The sequence below is a fragment of the Molothrus aeneus genome, chromosome 9 (assembly GCF_037042795.1).
Source record: "Molothrus aeneus isolate 106 chromosome 9, BPBGC_Maene_1.0, whole genome shotgun sequence".
NCBI classification, from domain to species: domain Eukaryota; kingdom Metazoa; phylum Chordata; class Aves; order Passeriformes; family Icteridae; genus Molothrus; species Molothrus aeneus.
Genome location: NC_089654.1, coordinates 11,769,591 through 11,790,287, shown reverse-complemented (window position 1 = coordinate 11,790,287; position 20,697 = coordinate 11,769,591). Strand labels below are relative to the sequence as shown.

General features: G+C 40.5%; 1 protein-coding gene across 1 annotated transcript in view; it reads right to left on the bottom strand.

Annotated features, from left to right (window-relative positions):
• Window positions 1-20,697, bottom strand: part of ST6GALNAC5 (ST6 N-acetylgalactosaminide alpha-2,6-sialyltransferase 5) — a 66,148-nt gene that overhangs the window by 13,568 nt on the left and 31,883 nt on the right. The window contains exon 3 of the mRNA XM_066555270.1: window positions 237-646. Within this exon, the coding sequence (XP_066411367.1) occupies window positions 237-646 (410 nt within the window). The remainder of the gene's footprint in view (window positions 1-236; window positions 647-20,697) is intronic.

Here is a 20,697-nt window from a genome sequence, read left to right as displayed (position 1 = left end):
GCAGACTCTGGTATTCTAGCTGATGAGGCAGTACTCCATACAAATCATTTTGATGCGTATTTTTAACTTATGTTACCAGTGATGTTATTTGGCATGTCATGCCACATTACAACTCACGAGGCAGAGGATTTAATGGGTAGGATTGTCCCTCTGAGCAGATCTGAAATTGGTATATATAAACTGCATTATTTTACTACTCTGTGACATCCCCTAGGTGTACCCATGTAAGTTCTCACCTGTCTTTTCCAGTCTCCCGTTTAAAAAGGTCATCAAACTGGAGCATCTTGTGGCGAGAAATCATATACACCTTTAACTGAGGCAGAATCTGGTTCATCAGCTGCAGGTTATTGTACACCAAGCCTTTGCCATCTCTCCTCATGTAGCTGCTCGGGCCCCAGAAGATGAACACAGCCCCGTGGCTCATGTTTAAGAGTTCGTTGCGGTTCCGGAGGATCCTCTGGATGCTGGAGTGCGCGATGACTCGCAGGCTGGTTTTGTTGCCCACGTCGTTGCCGTAGCCGCGCGTGGGCGCGTCGTTCATGCGGATCACGCACTCGCTCTCGTCGATCCTGCGGCCCTGCCGGCTCCCCAGGAGCTGCCCGGAGCTGGTGACCAGCGCGCAGCTCCTGCAGTGCATCTTTAGCGGCTGCAAAGACACACAGTCAGCTGCAGACATCTTCCCTGTCCCTGCACAGCTGTGCTTTACACGTTCGTGGCGTATTTCACAGCAAAATCCTCAGAGCAAGGTGCAGAAATCTCTCCCTGCGCTCTGCCCAAATAGCTGGGGACCCGTTACCTGTACGTTGGGGGGAATATGGGGTAGATGTACAGCCCTTAGAGTTCCTCTGTGGAGCTAAGCCCATTGTGTAAATCCTCCTTTCCACTGCTGTTTCATAAACACAAGTAACAACAGCCTCTCTACTCTTCCCAACTGCTTAGGATTGTACTTCCTCCACTTGCTATAACAGCTATAATTATAGTATTTTTTATTTTTCCACTTCCTTTTTTTTTGGGAAATAATAAATCCTAAGTCTTCGTAAGTTCATGTGTGAATAGCTGTTCAACCCTGGGATCAGGACATTTTGCTACAGGAAGAGATTGATACCCTGGCCCAGTGCTTCCCTGTTATTTGCAAGTTGTGCCACAACCACTGTGGTGCTCTCGTACCTCCTTTATGGTTCAACAGTCAGAGCTGGTCAGTAATGTCTGTGTGTATTCTACATGACAGTGAGTTAGTGCACTGAACTTTTGCTACCTTGTCAGGTCATGTTTGAAAGTTACTCAGTAAAATGGAATGGGAGGTGCCTCTTCAGTGAGTGCTGACCTAATGGAAGCAGAAGAGTAAAACAAGCTTTCATGAAAATGAAAATGCATGATAAATCATGTTACTGAAATATGCCACCACCACAGATATCAATTATAGAGGAGTATGTCACTATCTACTGCTCAGCATGAGAACTAAAAGGTGCAAGGGTTAACAGTATTCCCAAAGTGCTACTTTCTAACAAGAATACAATAAACTGTGAGGTGAATAAAGACTGTTTGAGGGTGTGCCTTGGTAGCCCTCCAGGAAATAATATCTTGCACTTGGTGTGCATCTTAGCATCTTTGAAAAACAACAAACAATGACAACAAAGCAAACAAACAACAGTGTCCACCCACCCCCTGAAAAAACCCAAACCAGCCTAACAAAAAAAAAAAAAAAAACCCCAAAAAAAAAAAAAAACCAAAAAAACCCAAAACAATCAGATAAACCCCTGGCACAGAGACTGAACTGCAGCTGCTCGATCATTCTGATCTACTCATATACAGGAATCCAATGACTACATCAGTCTGCAGAGAGGCACAGCTTAAAACTCTAAAGCTGAAAAGGATGCATGGTGTAGGTTTGACACAATCTCAGGCCCCTTTTTGAAAATGCTTTGTCCCTGAGTACTTGACGAGTGTGTTTTACTGTAGTAACTCATTTTTAATTTTGAAGGTATTAAGTGGTTACAGTTACAGTCTGAGATTGTTTTATTCTGTGAGACTAGCTCATGAATGCTTAATGCTTTTTAATTAAAGAAAAAGTAAGAAAAAGTATACAATCTGCACAGTGATTCTACCAGTAAGCCTCGTATTTCCATTTCCCCCAATAAACATCCCTTTCACATCTGTGGACTATAATCCAGAGCTAATGGTATGGGTGAAAATGTTCATGCCTTTGTGAGCCAAGGTTCCTAATGTAGTATTTACATGCATTTTCCTCTAAGCTTTTGTCTGCCACTTTGATAAATTACCTAGTGAAAGGCTCTAAGGTGAACTAGCTGCTCCACCACCATGCTTGGGAAAGCAAGACAAGGTGTTAATGAGGTTAAAGGAAATGTAGTCAGCAGCAATGTTAACTCACACAGGTTTGAATATCCACATGGCAAGGTATTTTCACCTAAACAATCTCTGCTGGTTTCTGGCCTACTGAGCTACAACTTCCTTGCTTCTTTTAAAAAAGCCTGCCACAGAATCCATCAATTGTTAGGAAACAAGGGAGCAGAGGCGTGGAAACTTGGGGAGGGGTCTGAGGCTACCTTATGAACATTAACACCCCCCAGAACATCTCTCTCAGATCTTGTTTGAAACGTTCCTTCTGGGAAATAGTCTTTAGACTGGAACAGTCAGGTATTGCCCAGCCACTTCCTGAATGATGCATGGGGGCTGAGCCCTTGTAGCTGCTCTAGGCAAGTCATTTTCAGTTGCCTCACTCAGATTCCTTCAGCTGAAGTCTACAAAGCTCACACCTAAAAATTATCAGAGGAATTCACAGGGAACAGCCACAACATTCTCACACCAGCTGTTTATACTGCTTTGACAACAGTGAGAGCAAGGGGGGAAAAATGCCATTGGCTGTAATATCATCTCACTGGGAGGCAGCGGTGGCACCAGAAATGTCATCTACTTAAGCAATAATAATGGAAGCACAAGGCAGTTCTTTGGGATTGATGACCAGCTGCAAAAAGTTGATGGCCTGAGAATAACCAGGGGCCATTAAGCCAGAAGAACATTAACTCCACAGAAAACGCTGTTACAGTAATTATTACAGTGATATTTTGGAAAAAAAAAAGCAAAGTGAAAAGAAAGCAAACCCCATGAAATATGAGTTATATTTCAGGAGCCTTGCTTCAAAAGGGAGAGGGTGAGAGGTAGGAGAGTTTTATAGCATCTTGTTAATTACTTTGAAGTGTAACATATCATGCATGTAAAAGCTGCTGACATTGAACGTACCCATTGTTAATAAGCAGCCACAGTTCACGGGTACCTGAACTCCATGGACAGCACCTTTGTGACAGGGCAGAGCACATGGCTACTGCTACAACACAGGTCAGGCACTTGGGCACCACATGAGCCAAGTACTGTCCAAAGAATTGCCCAAATCACCTCTCATTTCCAGTCATCTCAAGACACACATGGAGAGAGGGAGAACAGAGGTTACAGTACAAGTTCACAGTGTAGAGCCCCAGAAGATGGCAAATCAGCTGGTGCTTTTCAAGGATAGATGGGCTATCCCAAGGGAATGAAGGCAGCGGGGGAACTCTGTCATGGAATAAACCCCATAACAGCACCTTTGTATCCACAAGTTTGTGCAGCTTTTCACAGCTACAAGTATTCCCACAGGCCAAACTGACTCCTGGCAGCTCCCACTCCTAGGCATTAGCCCAGAAGTGCTGCTGCTCTATCACAAATGCCTGATTTGGTTAATGAAACAAAAAACAAAGCCACAGTTGTTTCTGTATTTTCCAATTTGCAGCAATTTGCTCTGTTATTGACTTTAAAATCTACATTGTCCAATGATCGAAAAATGTTATTTTCAGACACTTTAATGCTCAAGTGCTCAAGAAGAATAAATTGAAAAATGTTCTTCCTGATACAAAATAAGTTATTCTCAGATATAATTATTTTCTTTGTGATGAAATCAATTAAATTTTTTTGCTTATAGAAGTCTCTTGATTTTAAAGCCAAGATTTAGATAAGAAGACAGCCCTCTCCAGTAAAATCATGGACACTGTAAAACACACTTTTTGTTATACTGAGTACTTAATGACCTACTTTCAAGACCCCTGGGTTCAGGTCGCTCCATTGTCAGTAGCGTAAAAATTTCTGTTCTATAAATAAAAGCCAGAGTATTTTATCTTGGCAAGGACGACCTGGCCACAACAACAACAAACCAAATCAAACCAAACAAGCAAACCCACCTCCCCAAAAAAAACCAAACCAAAACAACAAAAAACGACCTGCAGTGAGAACAGCTCATTACTGAGTTCAGCAGAAAAAGACCACCTGTCAGTTCATGAACACCAGCATTCTTCATGGATACATCTGGAAATATCACAGATGACTTCAAAGTGTATTGGGAGGCAAGAGACACCATGAAAGGTTAAAGAATATCCAAATTTGTTTTGGATGGATGACCTTTAAGTAAGCACTTGAGACAAACTGCAAAATGTTTCTCTTGCACTGCAACACCTCTGTTGTTGGCCAGCGTTTGTCTCGTGCCAGAGCTGGGATTGGGGGCTACAGAGCTGCTCCCCTCTGTAGGAGCCAGCCACTGAACTGCACTGCTGCACCAACAGCCTCTCTGCAACAGCTCCCAAACTGACTGCACAAGTAAAAGCACTGCTACAAGTAAGACTGATGTACAGGAAAGCAAATCTGCTTCCACGTTCAACTGAACTAATTCAGTTGAATTCAGTATGTTAATGGTTGAAAAAGCACACATAAACCCTGTAGAGCCAGTCTTACTGGTTCAGGAGAAAGTGACCTTATTCCAGAGCAGCCTTGCTTTCTCTTTTTGTAACAAAGCAGGTGATTTCTTTGGGAGGAGTTTCATGTCTCTCCCACCTGGTGCCCATTGTGCCCCAACAGCTTGTGACACTCACTGTATGTTACCTCAGTATTTGCTTTATATGTTCCTTGCCTTGTGCACAGAAGTTAATCAACATTTCCTATGTGATGCTAATGAATCCTGAGTTCACACCATGTTCAATGACATTTGTTACTTATGGCTTGCTCTTGATTGCTGCATCATCAGCCACCAGCAAAACCACTAAATATTTAAGGCTTTGCCAGTGATACAATATTTTGTCCTGGCAGCTTCAATTTTTTTTTACTTTCTTGTAGCTTTGAGCAGCTCTTTGGTTTCTCACAAGCTGCTGGCTTGGAACCACTGCTCTACCAGGCTGGCTGCTCCTTCCCAGTGCTCCTCTCCCAGAGGCCTGGAGGACAATGCCCTGTCACAACTGTATCCCAAACTCTGCAGGAGCTCCAGCCATGGCCAGCCCACTGCTGGCACATCACAAACAGCTGAATGCTCCAGCTCTGGTGAGCCCCTGACATTCTGCATTGCCCCAGCTGTAAAGCTGCTCATGCCATTATGTCCATCCCCCATGACAAGCTACATGTATTGTTTCTATCAGTGTGCCTCCTTCTTTAGTATTTTCCCTAAAAGACTGAAAACTGTAAGTCTAAATCTACTTTTCTTTGAGAGATTCCCAACAACTACCTTAAAGTAGAATAGAAACCCTGAGGCTTCCCATTTGCCAAGTAACTTGTGTTCTGGAAGCCAATGCAGCAAGCTGTGGGGCTCAAGCTGTCTCATTACTGAAGCACAGCTGTGCACTTCAGAAGTGATTTCCACAATGCAAGGATTCTGGGAGACATGATCCCAGGAAAATAATGCAGGTTCCCTGATTATTTTTGGTTTGTAATATATTGATGGAACAGTACTTTCATAATACTATGAAAGGAATAAAAAATTAAAAAGCAGACAAACAAAAAACCAAAATAAAACCAACTAAAAAAACAAGCAAACAAAAACCCCAACAAAATAAAACCAACCACATACAAGCTGAAAGAGTTTGCTATTTTTCAAGACCCATCCATGAAATGATGCTATCAAGCCAGTCTTCTCTGAACAGTAGAAGTCATTCAGATGCATGTTGGAATATTGTAGGGAACACTTCTGTGCATAAAAAGCTGGAGCAAAAAACCCAAACTGAAACACCAAAAGCATGAGAAGAGTTTTCAAGTTCAACTTGCTGAGGTAAATGCCCTTTTAAAGTCTCTGTGAGTTTTGATTTTGTGGTGCCAAGTTTGAATCTAAAAGATTATTTTGCTTAGACCATGACATTTTCACATGTGTATTCATATAGGGAGTGTAGCTCAATTTCTACACTTTGCATGCCAGCTCAGACTAACCCCTCAAGTTTCGTAAATTTTGATTCTTTAGCCATTAGGCTAGATAAGAGCACCTTATGCAGGTACAGAATGGTGTCAAAGAGGGGAAAAAAAATCCTCTGAGCAAATACATTTATAATTATTGCTGAAGTACACTTTTGCAACATTAGAGAATTTACCATGAAAACAAACTGCATTATCCACTGAACTAAAAGCACTGATTGCCTTCAAAACTATATCCCAATGGCTGATATCACACAAGTAAACAGAAAGGGTTAGGAGATACCACTTGCCCAACATTGGTAATCCTTATGCAAATCCAAATAACAAGCATTTGCAGTGAAACTTTGCAATTCAAAAAAGGTCTGGCAAGTCTGCTCATAGAGATAAATGCATGTCTGTTTAAAAAGATAAAAGATAAAACAATTGAATTTCTTATTACTTCTCTTTGTTCCTTGGGCTGTGGAGCTTGAATATGCAAATATTTTTGAAACATTAGCACTGTCATTGCCCATTGATTCCTCTGAGATAGTTATATAACTGGACTCTGCCTTCAGAAACTGGATAAGACCCTGAAATAGCCAAACTCCAGCAGATGCATTCCTCACACTAGGGATCACAGCACCTTAGGTTGTATTCTGCCAGGGAATTGATTTATTTTTTTGCCATGATCCTCTACTGGGGCATCTGCAGAACCTGTAGGAAAAATATAATAGTCCTATTTTGAAACGGTCCTTAAATCTAATTAAATTTCAGAAAATGCAGCTAATATTATGAAGAGGAGAAAAACCCAACAAATGCACTCCACAAAGCTTTCAGTGGAGCAATTTCCTTAGAAAAAGTCCCATTAAGCACATTAGTCAATGAAGAGTCTTCTGCTCGTGTGAAGTGTTTTCCAGCACATTAACTCCTTTTCAGGGGACTGCCTGCTAGTCAAAGCTTCCATTAGATTAATTAAAATATGGCTTCTCTCACTGGAAAGAAAAGGCATGAGTTTGGTTACAGGACATTGACCACCTACAGGAGCTGAGCCCTTTCTAGTCACATAAAATCCACGAGCAGGAGCAGCAGCACAGGAGATGAAGAACAGGGTAACTTTTGGTATATGGGGCACATTTCTCTTCTTATTTTAGAAGCATGATTACCAGGTCCTGATGTTTTCCCCTAAGCCACCTGAAGTGAATATAAGGTGCAACCTTGCAAATTGTCAGCACATATAAAGCTAAGATTTAGAGAGTAGTTTCCATCCTGAAACCTATAAATGTGTCCCATGAGGAATATTAGTATCAATCATAGGCTTATTGGAGAGGGAGATAGGATACAATGATAACCTGAAGCTATCAACTAGAGTAATGGTCTCAGAAGAAAAAGCAATCAGAGAAAGAAAAGAATATCCTCAGTGAAAGGCAGAACTGGAAAATCAGGCAAGAATGTATCATGTTGATGAACATGAACTGTTATACAAGAGAGAGTATCATATGAACAATACACAGGCTCTAAAGAAATGGTTATTGCCTAATGTTTATCTTAAAATGAGTGCAAATAGACATCCATATTACATCAAACTGCTTTACTTTTGTTCTGCAGCTAAAGTACCTGCACTATTATGAAATAGAGCCACAGGCATGGTGTCTTAACTATGCAAATTGTTATCACTGAAGTGTCAGAAAAACAGAAATTATAACAATCTTTGGGAAAAGTATTGGACAGTTTGGATTTTTGCTTCAGAATGTTTTCACATCAGCTTCTCTGCTTTGCTTTGGTATGTTTTGGCAGTTCTTTCCAGTTTAAATACTTCATGTGAGTATGCCCTCATATGCTCTCTCTGCACCTGTCATGGCTATGCAGGGTATTTTTTGAGCTTCAAGCTTCACAGGGTCCCTTTTTTTATCTAACCCAGCTTTAAAGCCAAGCATCACTGATCTTTAAAGTTTGTGCCTAAGTTTTCAAATTCAAGCACTTTTTTCTTTCTGTGGCACTATCTGGTTCATCCAAATGCATCTCAACTCTCACTACAACTATTATCTCTACAAGGCAATAATGGGATGGGCATTGCAAGGACAAAGCAAGCCTTTCCAATGCTGTCCAGTGTTAACAGAACTTAGCATAGCATGCACAGCCCCTAGAACAGGCCAGATGAAATATAAGACGTAATCCCTAATTAGAGAGTCACTGCCCCCACAGAGAATTTTTCTAAAATATATTTTGTCTTGTATTTCTTTACCTGGTTGAAGTAGAGTGAAATAAAAAATAATTCTCCTTATTCTTTTGAAAGGCCTTTGTTCAAAAATTTTATTCAAATGTCTTTCCTTCAAAATCTGTCAAAAACATTCAGCCTCGTGGTCTTTTGATTCTCACATGGTAGCTCCATGTAATCTTCATCAGCCTGTTTTATGTAAACCAGGCTGTTCTATATCCTCTTACTTCTGTCCCTCTGACTTAACAGCACACCAGAAACTAGAGAACAGAATTAAAGAAAGCAGATTTAAACCGTATACCCCCCCTGCCCCAGAAGATACTGAATCTGAATTTAAAATGTTTTTCTGAGGATGTATCAGATTCTACAATACACAAAGTTGTACCACCTCCACAGCAGGATCCCAAGGCAACCTCCATAATCACTGGCATATTGACACCAAAGACAGATGCTGGAAACAGGTACTGGCAGCTGAAGTGGCCAAAACATCCATTTAACTTGGGAGTGACAGGTTGCAGAAACACACAGCAAATTTCTCCCATGCACATATGTAGAAAAAAAAAAGAAAGAATGTTTCGTGCTAAAATATTTGTATATTTAGTTTTGGACAAAAACCAGATGCAAAGAAAACATCTTGAAGACAGGCATATAAGCATTTGTGTATCTGCAACTCTGTATCACTACAATTTTAACTGACTTTGGACAACTACATTTGAAAAATAAATGTTTTAATTCAGGGGTCAGCTCTTTCAGTTTTGGGGGTTTTGTTAAAAGGTTTCAAGCATTCAAAATATGTCTCTCTAATTGTTCACTATTACCACAGTCCTGATCAGGAAATAAAAATAAACACATTTATCCAATCAGGATGTTTGTATTGAGTCTATTTGTCTGCATGCAGGGTAATATGAAATTAAACACTTTGTAGATGGAAATATTTATCACTGAAATGAACCTGCCAGTGAGGGTTAATTAGACAATCAAGGACAAGAGCTGGCAGACAAGAGTCTGCCAACATGGCATTGCTGCTCCAAAGAGGTGCTCTTCAGTTTACAGCAGAATGTTCTGTGTGGGTGAAGAGGATGAGGTTAACTGGAATCTCTGGAGGAATCACTGAAAAAGGGTGGCTGGAGAGAAAGGAAGGTCTCCCCCAGAGGAAGGTACCCTGGGCTGCAGGAAACATGAGAAGAGGGAGCCCTTAAAAAACAGAGCCAGGAAAGAGCTGATAGCAAGTCAGCTAATTACAGGGCAAGAGCAGGGGCTGACCTTGCTTGAAGACAAGTCTGTTTCAGATCTGTGTGTTTCACAGATGTTTAGGGCACTGGCTTGTGGCTGTGGCACACAAATGCTTTTATTTATGCTTTACCCCAAGCATGATTCCCAAGCACTTAGTTAACACTCTTCAGAAATATTCCTTGCTGAAAGATGTAACTGATCTGAAACTGGCGAAACGATGGAACTTAAAATCACAGCTACCTGATGCATTTGGTCAAGGAATTTGAGGTACAGGAAGGTGTGCCAGAGAGAATGCAGGAGGCTGGTTTAAAACAGATACTACAGAAATCAAGAAAAAAGGAATCACCTCTTAATGAACAGCAGCAGAAATAAAACCTTCCTCCAAAGAGGTGCAATGTGGAGTCCCAGAGTCACAGGGGATTTCTGAGTGCTTTATACATTTTATCTGCTTTTTATTTTACATTATTAGTCCTAAATTGTACTCCTTGGATGTGATGTGTGTGTCATTTAAGTGCATTTTACCTGACAGTGGCATTGAACAATTCCTCCTCAGTTCTTCCTGGGTTGGGGGTGGAGTGTATTTCACTGGATCACTCCCTGGGTCCATTTCACAATCAGAACAGGAGGCAAAGAGAAGTCAAAAGAAGGCAGGAACAAAAAGAAAAGATAGGTGGATGCACATATCCAGCACTGCTGTCTTTAGTAACACTGTATGCACATAAAATTCAGCCCACATTGCTGTGATAAGATGGGTAACAGTGGTAGTGATGATGGAAGAATGACAAGGAGAACATGGCAGCACAACCAAGAAGTTCTACATTGCAGATACTTTTACAAAGTACCTCTCAGGCTTTCATTGTTTAAAAGTCACCTTTATTGATGCCTTGACATCTAACTGATAACCTGTCAGCAGGAAGTTTTAAATTCTATAACCAATGTTTGCTTTTCGGGGCTCTGTACCACACCTGGCTGCAGCCCAGGATTCTTCTTTCATGTGAATGAACTTCTGTCAGTTTCCTCAGAGCAACAGGCATATTGTAAAGCAGTTCTTCTCCACTGGACATGGAAGTTCATCTTTCTATGTCCCAAACAATGCTCACCCATCTGAACATCACATTTTTACAAACTGAGACCTTCTCTAGAGCCACAATTTCCACTGTCAGGACAGAGGGCAGGATATTGTCGTCTTGTAAGGGAGAAACACTGGAGTGTCAACAGTTTTTTTGTATGGGAATCTGCTGCCTACATGCCCACAGTCCTGGTGCTTCTCACTCCTGGCACTCCCTCGGAGCCCTGAGTTGTGCCCATCTTGCTGTGCACGCCCTGTGCAGGTGAAGGTGCCAGCCCCCAGCCTGGAGCAGCCTCAGCAGGGCTCTGGGCACTGTCCCTGTGCTGGCACCGCCAGAACCCTCTGGAGGCCACCCCAGCCCTGACACTGATCTCACCCAGCTGGCACACAGGGACAAACAGGGCTGGCACACTGTGACCAACACATCTGCACAGGACAGGGCACAGGGGGACAATCTGCCAGGAGATGGCATGAGAGCATAATCCTGGCTCAGTCACAGGCACTGGGAGCCCAGGAGAGCCCAAAGCGCTGACAAAGGAACGCCACTGAGGACAGCTGGCAACCTGACATCCTGAAAACCAGGGTGGACAAAGTGGGAATTTCACCTTGGGCAGGGCAGTGCCTGCACTGTGTCAGCCCTGAATATTGCCCAGATTTGCACAACTGAGGAGAAAAACAGCATCCTCCCAGGAGAAAGGCCAGCTCCTGTCAGCACAGCACAGCACAGCACAGCCGGGAGGAGCCTCTGTCCTGGAAACCCACATTTGAAGAAATGCAGCCAAACTCCACTGATGTGTCAGCACTTAATTACAGCTGGAGTGAGGTTCAAATCCTTCCCTTTCTGTCCTGTGTTCTGCTTCCAGAAACACTCACTCAGAAAAAAAAAGCAACAGTGCAGGATTTCTACCCCTCAAAAATAATAATCACGCTACAGCCCTACTATTATAATTAAACAGAAATTAATTACATTTTAGAGAAGGGGACAGGTTCCAAAGGCTTAGCTGGTTTTCTTTTTAATTACTGTGTAATATTGTGAACATGGCAAAAATCTTCTTTTTAATATGCTAAATGTGCTGGGGGTTACGTTTGCTTTAACAGACTGCAAAGGATGCTGCATTTGCATTTAATTAAAAAATAAGTTATTAAACCAGTTTATTTTGGTTCATTGTATATTTATTTAGCATGTGGATGGTTTCAAATCAGAAATAAGATTTTTTCTTTCAATTAGCACCTGGGAGAGCACCTAAAACCAATGTATTTTCAAAAGAAAGCTTGTTAATGCAAAAACATTTGGCCTGTCAAAACTAGATTATTTTTGAACATTCACCTTTTCCAAAGGAATCAATCTCTATCCCAGAGGCTAAACAGGATGTTACCTTTGTGACAGGAACAAAATAACACAACCCCAGAAACTGGAACACGTGCAGAATCCCCACACCAAGTGTGAGCTACCCTGCACTCCGGAGTGATCTGAAGAAACAACTCCTGGGGGTGGATGGCATCGTCCCTTCCAGCTGTGGAAGGGCATTGGTGGCTGTGGGAATGCAGGCTGGGCCTGCCAAACCTGGCAGAGCATTTGGGAGAAAGAAATTCTCATTTTCAGCTCCTGAGCAGCCTTACATGGGAATCGGGCAAAGATTTTGGCAGATGCAAAAAAACAAATGTAGGCATCCAGTTCACTTGAAATTCAAATGAGGAAACAGCAAAGCTCATTTATGTGCTTTCAGGGTTAGTCAGCAGCTAAGCAAAGATTTTTTTTGACTGAAACTTTACATTTAGGTTTAGGAGTAGAGCTTTAACTGGGTTAAGTCCTGCTTTACACACCAAAGCTATTCACAGGATCTATCTCTGGGTTTCTGTATTAAATGAAAGTCTTAGGAAACCATTTCTTCATAGCCACATATCTGATTCATCACTCCTTGGAAGGCTACAATGTCATGGAACCCTACTAATTACTAGTAAATCACCAAAGTTGGAAGTGTCAGAAGCATATCCAAAAAGAGTTAAAGTGAAAAGTTGAATATTCAAAGAGCTCTGGGGTGAAATTGTGTCACTTTACAGATGAACCTGTAATCTATGTGAAAATAAATGATGTATAATGATTACAAAATTTGAAATCAAATCTTCACATGGGGACAATTCAATAAGGTTAGGTGATTATAGGACTATGCAGCAGCATTAGTTATGGAGCCAGAAATAGTTTCATGTCCCTCAGAGGCTACAAAAACTCTGCGTTGCTTTATTCGCCAACATCAGAGGGCATTCACTTTCATCTAATAGTTTGGGGGGGTCTCGTCTGGAGGGAAAAAAAATAAATAATGGAAGGCATGAGCCCAAGAAATGACTGGCAATGATCCTAACTTATCATCCAAGCTACCATTTGCTCTGCCAATTGATGGGAAATGAAGTGTGATCAATTCCAGTCCACTGTACATTGTTCCCACTGACTGACCTGCCAACTCTTTGATTGAATAATTAGCTAAGATATCAATATCTGCCATTTTGCACAACGCTCACAAGACAAAACCCTTAAGTTCTCAGAAAATGGACAATCACCACATTATCTGTTACTTTACATTTTCTTTCACATTTGTGACTAAGCCTTGATATTGCCAAAATACGGGATAAAAACATAACAGAACATAAGAAGTATTAGAATCCAGGAGCATGAAATCTAGAGGTCATTGTAACCCCTGAAGTAATACAACATACATTTTTAATCTCACAGATGAATAATAAGCCATATCAAAAAGGATTAGATCTGTGCTCCTCATTTACAATAGTTCACTCTAAGTAGCAACCTATTTTCCACTCATACCAGGGCAAGAAGTGTTAACTCAGGTGCTGGGTGGTGACTGACAGCAACACTAACATTTTAATAGCAGCTACTGTTTAAGAGCACTATCACCATCTTGTGCTTCTTAAATAAAGATTTAATCTACTTTTGATGCAGCAGAGCTCTGCAGACCTGGCAATCTGCTGTTAGGGCACATGGAAAGGTTTCTTTACTCCCATCACCCAGTCCCACACCGGGTGTGTAACAAGCTGTTCCAAAGCCATAAATTAGGCTCAGCAAGGCACTGCCTGACATTATGCTTTACATTACAGTCCCAAGCCTGAAGTGCTAGCAAACAGGGACACTGCACTTACTGTTCTATTTCAGACATAAATGGTGTTAACTTCAAACACAAATCAGTTATTCAGTGCAAAAATGATACATGACTTGTAAATTGGACCCTTTATAAGTATTTTGGCATTTCTAACTTTAGTTCACACACATGGATATAATTCCCAAGTATCCAGATGTCATAGCCGTATATAAAGACATCACTTCTCCCAAAACCATTCTGTTGAGGCTTTGAGTGTGCTGACCACTTTTCCCCCTAATTCTCATACTTAATCCCCTCCTATATACCAATGAAGAGCAAAACCAGAAAGGGAAACGTACAAACTGAAATTGCAAATGCGTCACCTAAAACGAAGGAAAGGGCTAGTGGCTTACAAGGCAGGAATGAAGAAACCATGTGAAAGGGAAAATCACAGAATTACAAAATCAGTTAGGTTGGATAAGACCTATCTTACCCCACCTCGTGGATGACTAATTTCTTTCCATGCTATGTTGTAACAAATCCTAGCCCTTGCTATTTAAGAACAGCAAAGTCCCAATAAAGACACATGCTGCTGCTCAGCGCTCACTTTAATGTGCATAAACAGAGGACATTTTGGTTTGACAGGTAGTGGCACCTCAACCCAAAGAAAGCAGATTCATCTTTCCTCCTGGGCTGACAGCAGGTAAAGAGCACAATGCCATAACTTGGTACCAACAAAAGGCTTCCTCTGCACCCTGTCCTAGGTCTTTGTTTTTCAATTGGCAGAAAATCTCATACCAGTGCCATCCTAGTGCTGGCAGTTTGTCTGACTGATCACCACCCTGAATTGCTTCAACAGTGGCCACCTATGAAGTACAGGCTATGCAAGTGCTGTGCAGGCAACTCTTACTGTGGAAATGTACAGATGTATTTACTATTTGCTGATTAATATAGTCTGAGGCAACCTGGTTCTGTGCATTTCACACATTGAAACACCTCCTTTGTATGTTCTGAATGATGCCTTTTAATTCTATTTGAAGACCCATTATCCAACATTATCTCACAATATTTAACAATGTGTTCACCCCTTCCGAATAAAAGACTGGAATGACCAACTCCAAGCCCACAGGCAGACAAAATGTTAACAGACAAACTTCATCAGAAATAACTGCATCCTTCCTGTATTACTCATGGCAGTTAGCCAGCCTCTTTTCTTTTCATGAAAAAAAAAAGCAACATCCAACAACAAAACAAGATCCACCACAAAAAACTCACCAAAAAAACCCACAATGCAAAATAAAATTATTAAAAAAAAAATTATCTGTGATTTTTTTACAGGGCTTAGCTCTGATGAGTATTAATTAAGCACCGTGAGCATCACAGAAAAAAAATGCCTCCTTTCTCCCTACTAGCAAGACTAGCAGCAGGTGGGATACAAACCATAAAATATTCCACTCTTTCCAAATTAGCCCAAAGCACAAACTAATACCAGTATTCTCTTTGTTCTTCTCACCCAGAGCAAATCCTACATGAAGTTTGAGAAAGACAGATGCAACTTGAGCAAATTAGCTCCAGGAATCAAAAAGCTTATCCAAGGAGAGGTAGGATATCTAGACTTTCACATTTGTGGAATTGGTTAGTAGGCATCGGTGATAATGACAACATGATGGACTGACGAGACTTTATTTTCCTCCAAGACTGGAAAATTCTGATTCTGCTTGGCAATAAATGTGAATTATTTACAGAGTAAAGATTTGGTAGCTACCATGCAGTCTGCTGCACATGGGTGTATGGGTTTTTTATTCAGCTAAAGCTCACTGAAGAAGGAAAATATGCAGTTGTTTAACAGGTCAGGTCAAAATGGATAAAGAAGCCTCAGGACTGCCTAACATGCCAACACGCCCTACAAAATAACATTTACTAAACAGATTTTCACAAGCAGCAATTTCTATTTAGTAAAGTGGTAAATGCTGTCATGCAATACCTGAGAAAATTAAACATTCTCTGTGAAAATTAGCCATCCAGCATCACAGGAGGTTCCCCTTTATCCAGCATCAGTTAAATTCTGCTGTCTTCTAGGAAGAAGATTAAATTTCTCCTTTAAAACTCTGTTTCCAACTCTCTAATGCACTTTGGCAAGCTTTCAAAGGCAGGCTGGCACCAATGAAATCTCTTTCCAATCCAGGCCACTTTCTTTGCACCCAGCTTCTCTACTCACTATTTTTTCTGTGTTTTTTCTTTCTTTCACAGTTGCTCACTCCCCAATACATTGGTTTTTTCCTAGGCTAAAATCTCTATGCCATGCACATGCCATTGCAGTGATAGAACTAAAAGGAAGATGTTAAATTAAGAATGCATTTGAAACATCCTGAAATTAATTTTGAAATATGAAGGAAACAGATCAAAAACTGACAACGTGAATGTGAATTTTAAAATGTAATAGAAATCTTCTGTGCTTTCTGTAATGGCTTAAATAATTTTTTCTATTTCTTATGTATTTGCTATATGACTTAAACCTAGAAATTACAGCACTTGTGGACCTTAGCACACAACCTTCCTTCTAGCAACTAGATAAGGCTTTTCTTGACTCAGGCATCACCAACTGAGAAGAACTGCTGCATATCGTAGTCTTTGATGATTTATGTAGTATCTTTGATACTGCTGGACAGTCCCTCTAGGATGAGATCCTGGTGTTCTCCAGCTCAAATCCTAAATTATGATGAACCATGATCAAGAGTTGCTGGAGCAAAGATATGCCATGAGCAGACACCCTGGATTTCATCCATGTAACTTCACTTTGGCATTAAAAAAAGAGCATCTTCTAAAAAGCTCTTCCCTGGTGAGCAGAAAATATACAATATTTTAATTTATTACCAACAGGCCCATTATTACACTGAAACTGACTCAATTTAAAGAACTTTCAACCCCTAAAGGGTTTCAAGCAATCCCCAGTAAATTTCCATGTCTGATATGTCAATAAATTCAGTGTCTTAAGCAGCAAGAATAATCCACCATGGGAATTACACTGCATTTACCATATGTATGCAAATAAATCTGACTAACAAAAATATCAGTTTAAATACAAAAAGTCAAATACTATTTGTATTTATCAGTATTGAGTATTTCACCCATTTTCTTTGTTTTGTACCAGAAAAACTGCAAAAGGGTGATTCCTTCACAGCCAGTAATCCCGCTGAGCTTCACCTTTTACCCTGGTTTCTTCATGAAATTTGTTCCAGCTGCCGAGTGTGACAGGTATGCAGCAATATATGCTTGGTGATGAGCACTTGTGACAGCATTTAGGCTGACCCAGTTTTCAAGGCAGTTCATATATCTTAGTGGAAAAATAAATCCATATCAATGAAAAGGACAGGAATGCTATTAACACATAATATTGTCTCTACTGACCCCTCCCAAAGAGAGAGAACCTTCCTCGGTAGCCAGCCTTTCCCATTCTTAGGCAATTTTTATTCTAGAGACATGTCATTGTTACAGCAAAACAAGTACAATATGTTGGGAAAAAGCAATCTTAGCAGAGATTCAGCTACATGGTAAAGAAAGTGCTTTTTACAAGGCAAGCTGCATCACCCCCTCAATCAGGCCAAATTCTGCCAGATTTACATTTAAAATCATTCTACATTACTGTCTCCTCTAAAACAACTGCGCCTGGCTGTGATCACATCTTTTCTCCTCTCTCAGGATCTACCTGGCTCCTTACCATAGTCTGGAGTCTGATGTCCTCCCATCACCATCAACAGTAGCACACAAGAAGTTATTCCCATTATTGGCATCCTACAGAAGGCAACAACCTCCACTGCCATTTGGACAAGGCATTGCCCTCAAAAGCTCTAGAATTTCCAACTGCTTTAGTCTTCTTTGTTGTAAACAAGCAACTACAACCAGTCCTTCCACTGACCAACTACAAAATCAGGCTGACCAATAATGCTTTGAAAGCTTCCTATATCCACTTCTCTGCTTAGCTGTCACATGAGAACAGCCTCGCTTGATTACTACTAAATAGGAACTTTATCTTACTATTTGAAGGTCTGTTTAAGTGGTTTTTTCAAGAATAATGGTAGTTTATTGCTTTTGAGCCAAGAAATTCTCTGGTCAAAACCAGAGAAGGAAAAAAAAAATCCCTCCTCTCCCTCTCTTCCACATCAGATTCATTTAATAAAATGGCTTATTCATTTAATAAAATAAAATCCTAATGTTTATCTCCTGTAAGAATATGAAACACTGTATTGCCTTCATACTAACAGGGAAGCATAAATACCATGCCTTTCTTCCTGAAGAGAGATCTCAATGTATTCTTTACAGAGAAGTGTCCTCCTTATTGTTATCCAAACAACATCTGAGAGGCATCAAAGTTGCAGTAATAGTTAGGCTGCTAATGTAAATCACAAACTCTTTTTCAGCACATGTGAATTGGAATCTTACTGCCCTAAACACTGATACATAAATACAGTTATTTGACATAATGTAATTTCAGAGCAAAATCACATCAGTGCCTTGACCTAATACCAAGTTCTGTATGACAGTCTCATATTCTTGGCTGATTACTTAGCAAATGCAGCCTAAACCACCCCGTTCAAGCAAAAAATATCTAACCTATAGAAAATAAGATTAATAACCTTATTGGACAGATGCACTCTGAGTTTCTAATTCTGCTTCAATTCCTGTTTAGCAGAAGTTCATTAAACTCCTACATCATGAGTCTGACCTAGAAAAGTAAATAAGTACTCTGCTATTCCCTTTAGAGCCCTGAGTTACTAATAAGGAATTATAAATCTCCAGCCACTTTGTCAAGCAGCCAAATATATTCCAAGTGAAACACAACTGCAAAGTTCATAAAAATGAGACCAACTGAAATGCAAGACTAAAAATGTTGTTTTGTTTTATAGACCATGAACTAATACCACATTGTTTCCGCTTTTGTGAAGTACAAATATGAACAAGCAGGAATGCAGTAAATGCAACTAACTTCACCCATCTAACTTCACCAAGTCTTCACTGGGTCTTGTTTGTCTCCTCCTTGAGCATCAAGTTACTGCACTTACATGGGACTGTTCATCATAGATGTTTCAGCTTTTATGAAGACAGATTGGTAGTTTAGATGTGAAGAGACCAAGGAGCAAATAATCATTAAAAATTCCCACATTCCTCAGCCAAAGTCACCATGCAAGCCAGAAATGGGTCTGTAATGGGATCATAGTTCCCTGGATCAACTTCCAGCTCTAAACCCCATAGTGTATCATGGGCATTGCTCCAGCAAAATTATAAGCAGATACATTACTAGAAATTTATGAATAATCACATTGAAGCAAAGCCACAGCCTTTCTGTGTTAAGGGTGAAACCTGAGCTCTGCTAGAAAACCTGGCTTGCTGATAAAAGCCTTCTTGGCTTCAGTGGGTCTAGGACTTCCCCTTTTATTCAAAATGTTTCCTGAAAATCTGCCTTGGATTTGTTGATTCATCTGTTGGATGACCTCAGTTATACTACCCAGGCTATGTTAAATATAGTAGCTTGAATTGTCATTACCTACAGCAATTAAGCCTATAATTAGATCCCCTTCAATGTCTTCTTGACTTGCAAATGCATCTCTCTGACCTTCCTGGTGCTGTTTTACATTTGACCCTAGAATTTCTTTGGTTGCTTTCCTAATACAGTAGCTCCAAAATTGACTTTGAACTATCTGGCCAAAAAGCTGAGCCTTGGTTTTAATAGCATAGTGAGAATTATTTCTAATCACGTTTCCTCTCTCTAACTACAAAAGACTTAAGGTTCATTTACAAATCATCCTGCTGCTGCTTATCCCACTGCTTTTGCAGCTGTCCATCAGCCCACAGCTTCACAGAACATTCTGTATGCTGCTGAAACTTCAGAATTTGCAACTGTACACATAAACATTGGTTTTGGTAAGAATTTGGCTATACTGGTAGGACTGGTAAGCTTGACCTTTCACCTTGCAAGGCTCACTCCATTTGTCATGAGGAAACCCTCCCAACAAGACCATAAAAGCCCTAAAAGCCTGTCTGCTGCCAGAGATGAAGATGGTATGTCTGGTTCAACAGTCACGTTCTGGCCATGACTAAACCTTCCCAAGTCAAATACTGCACATTTGGCTGCTGCCTTTTGAGGGCAGAACGGTCTGTACAATGCACATTCTGTGTGGACACCACAGAACAGTCTGGGACTCTGTGATATGAAAAGAAGTTATAACATGGCTTCTCAATTTGAATTATACCTGATGTATTTGTCATGCTGATTTTTAATTCTCTATCCACCTCTAAAGCTGAGATGGCACCATTATTACATAGCTGGAACACTGTACCTGTATAAAAATGTGAATGAAATTGCTAAATTAAGATTGCCTCCCAGAAACTGTTGCTTAGACTCATTAGCAATATAATAGTGCAGTAATTGAAATGCATGCAAGAAGCTGTTTATTCAACTGGCCAAGAAATCTGACAGTTACTAAAGGCAATCTTAATCTATACAAAGAGAGGGTTAATTAAAAATATGCAAATAGTTCATGTTCTTGTGTTTTAAACTAGGAGGTACCTAGTGTCCCATTCAAATAGGTAATGAGAAGACAACAGATCCTCTGGAAGATCACAATGAGATGTGAAACACATTGTACAAAAGGTGTTAAAAATCATGTGTTGAAATACAACATACCAGGAAAATGGAAATTAAAATCTTGTGTACTGGTTCAATCTGCGTCCCTTTTAGCATCCCACAGGGAAAATAAACATGTTTTGTAACTACTGACATCTTCACATCAAATTCAGAGACCAAGTCACTGAGGGGGTTTTTCAGCCTCACACATTGTTTCAAAGACAGCGTGTCACAGGCTTTCCAGCTCTGACAGAAAAAGACAGACATGGCTTTGGGCTGT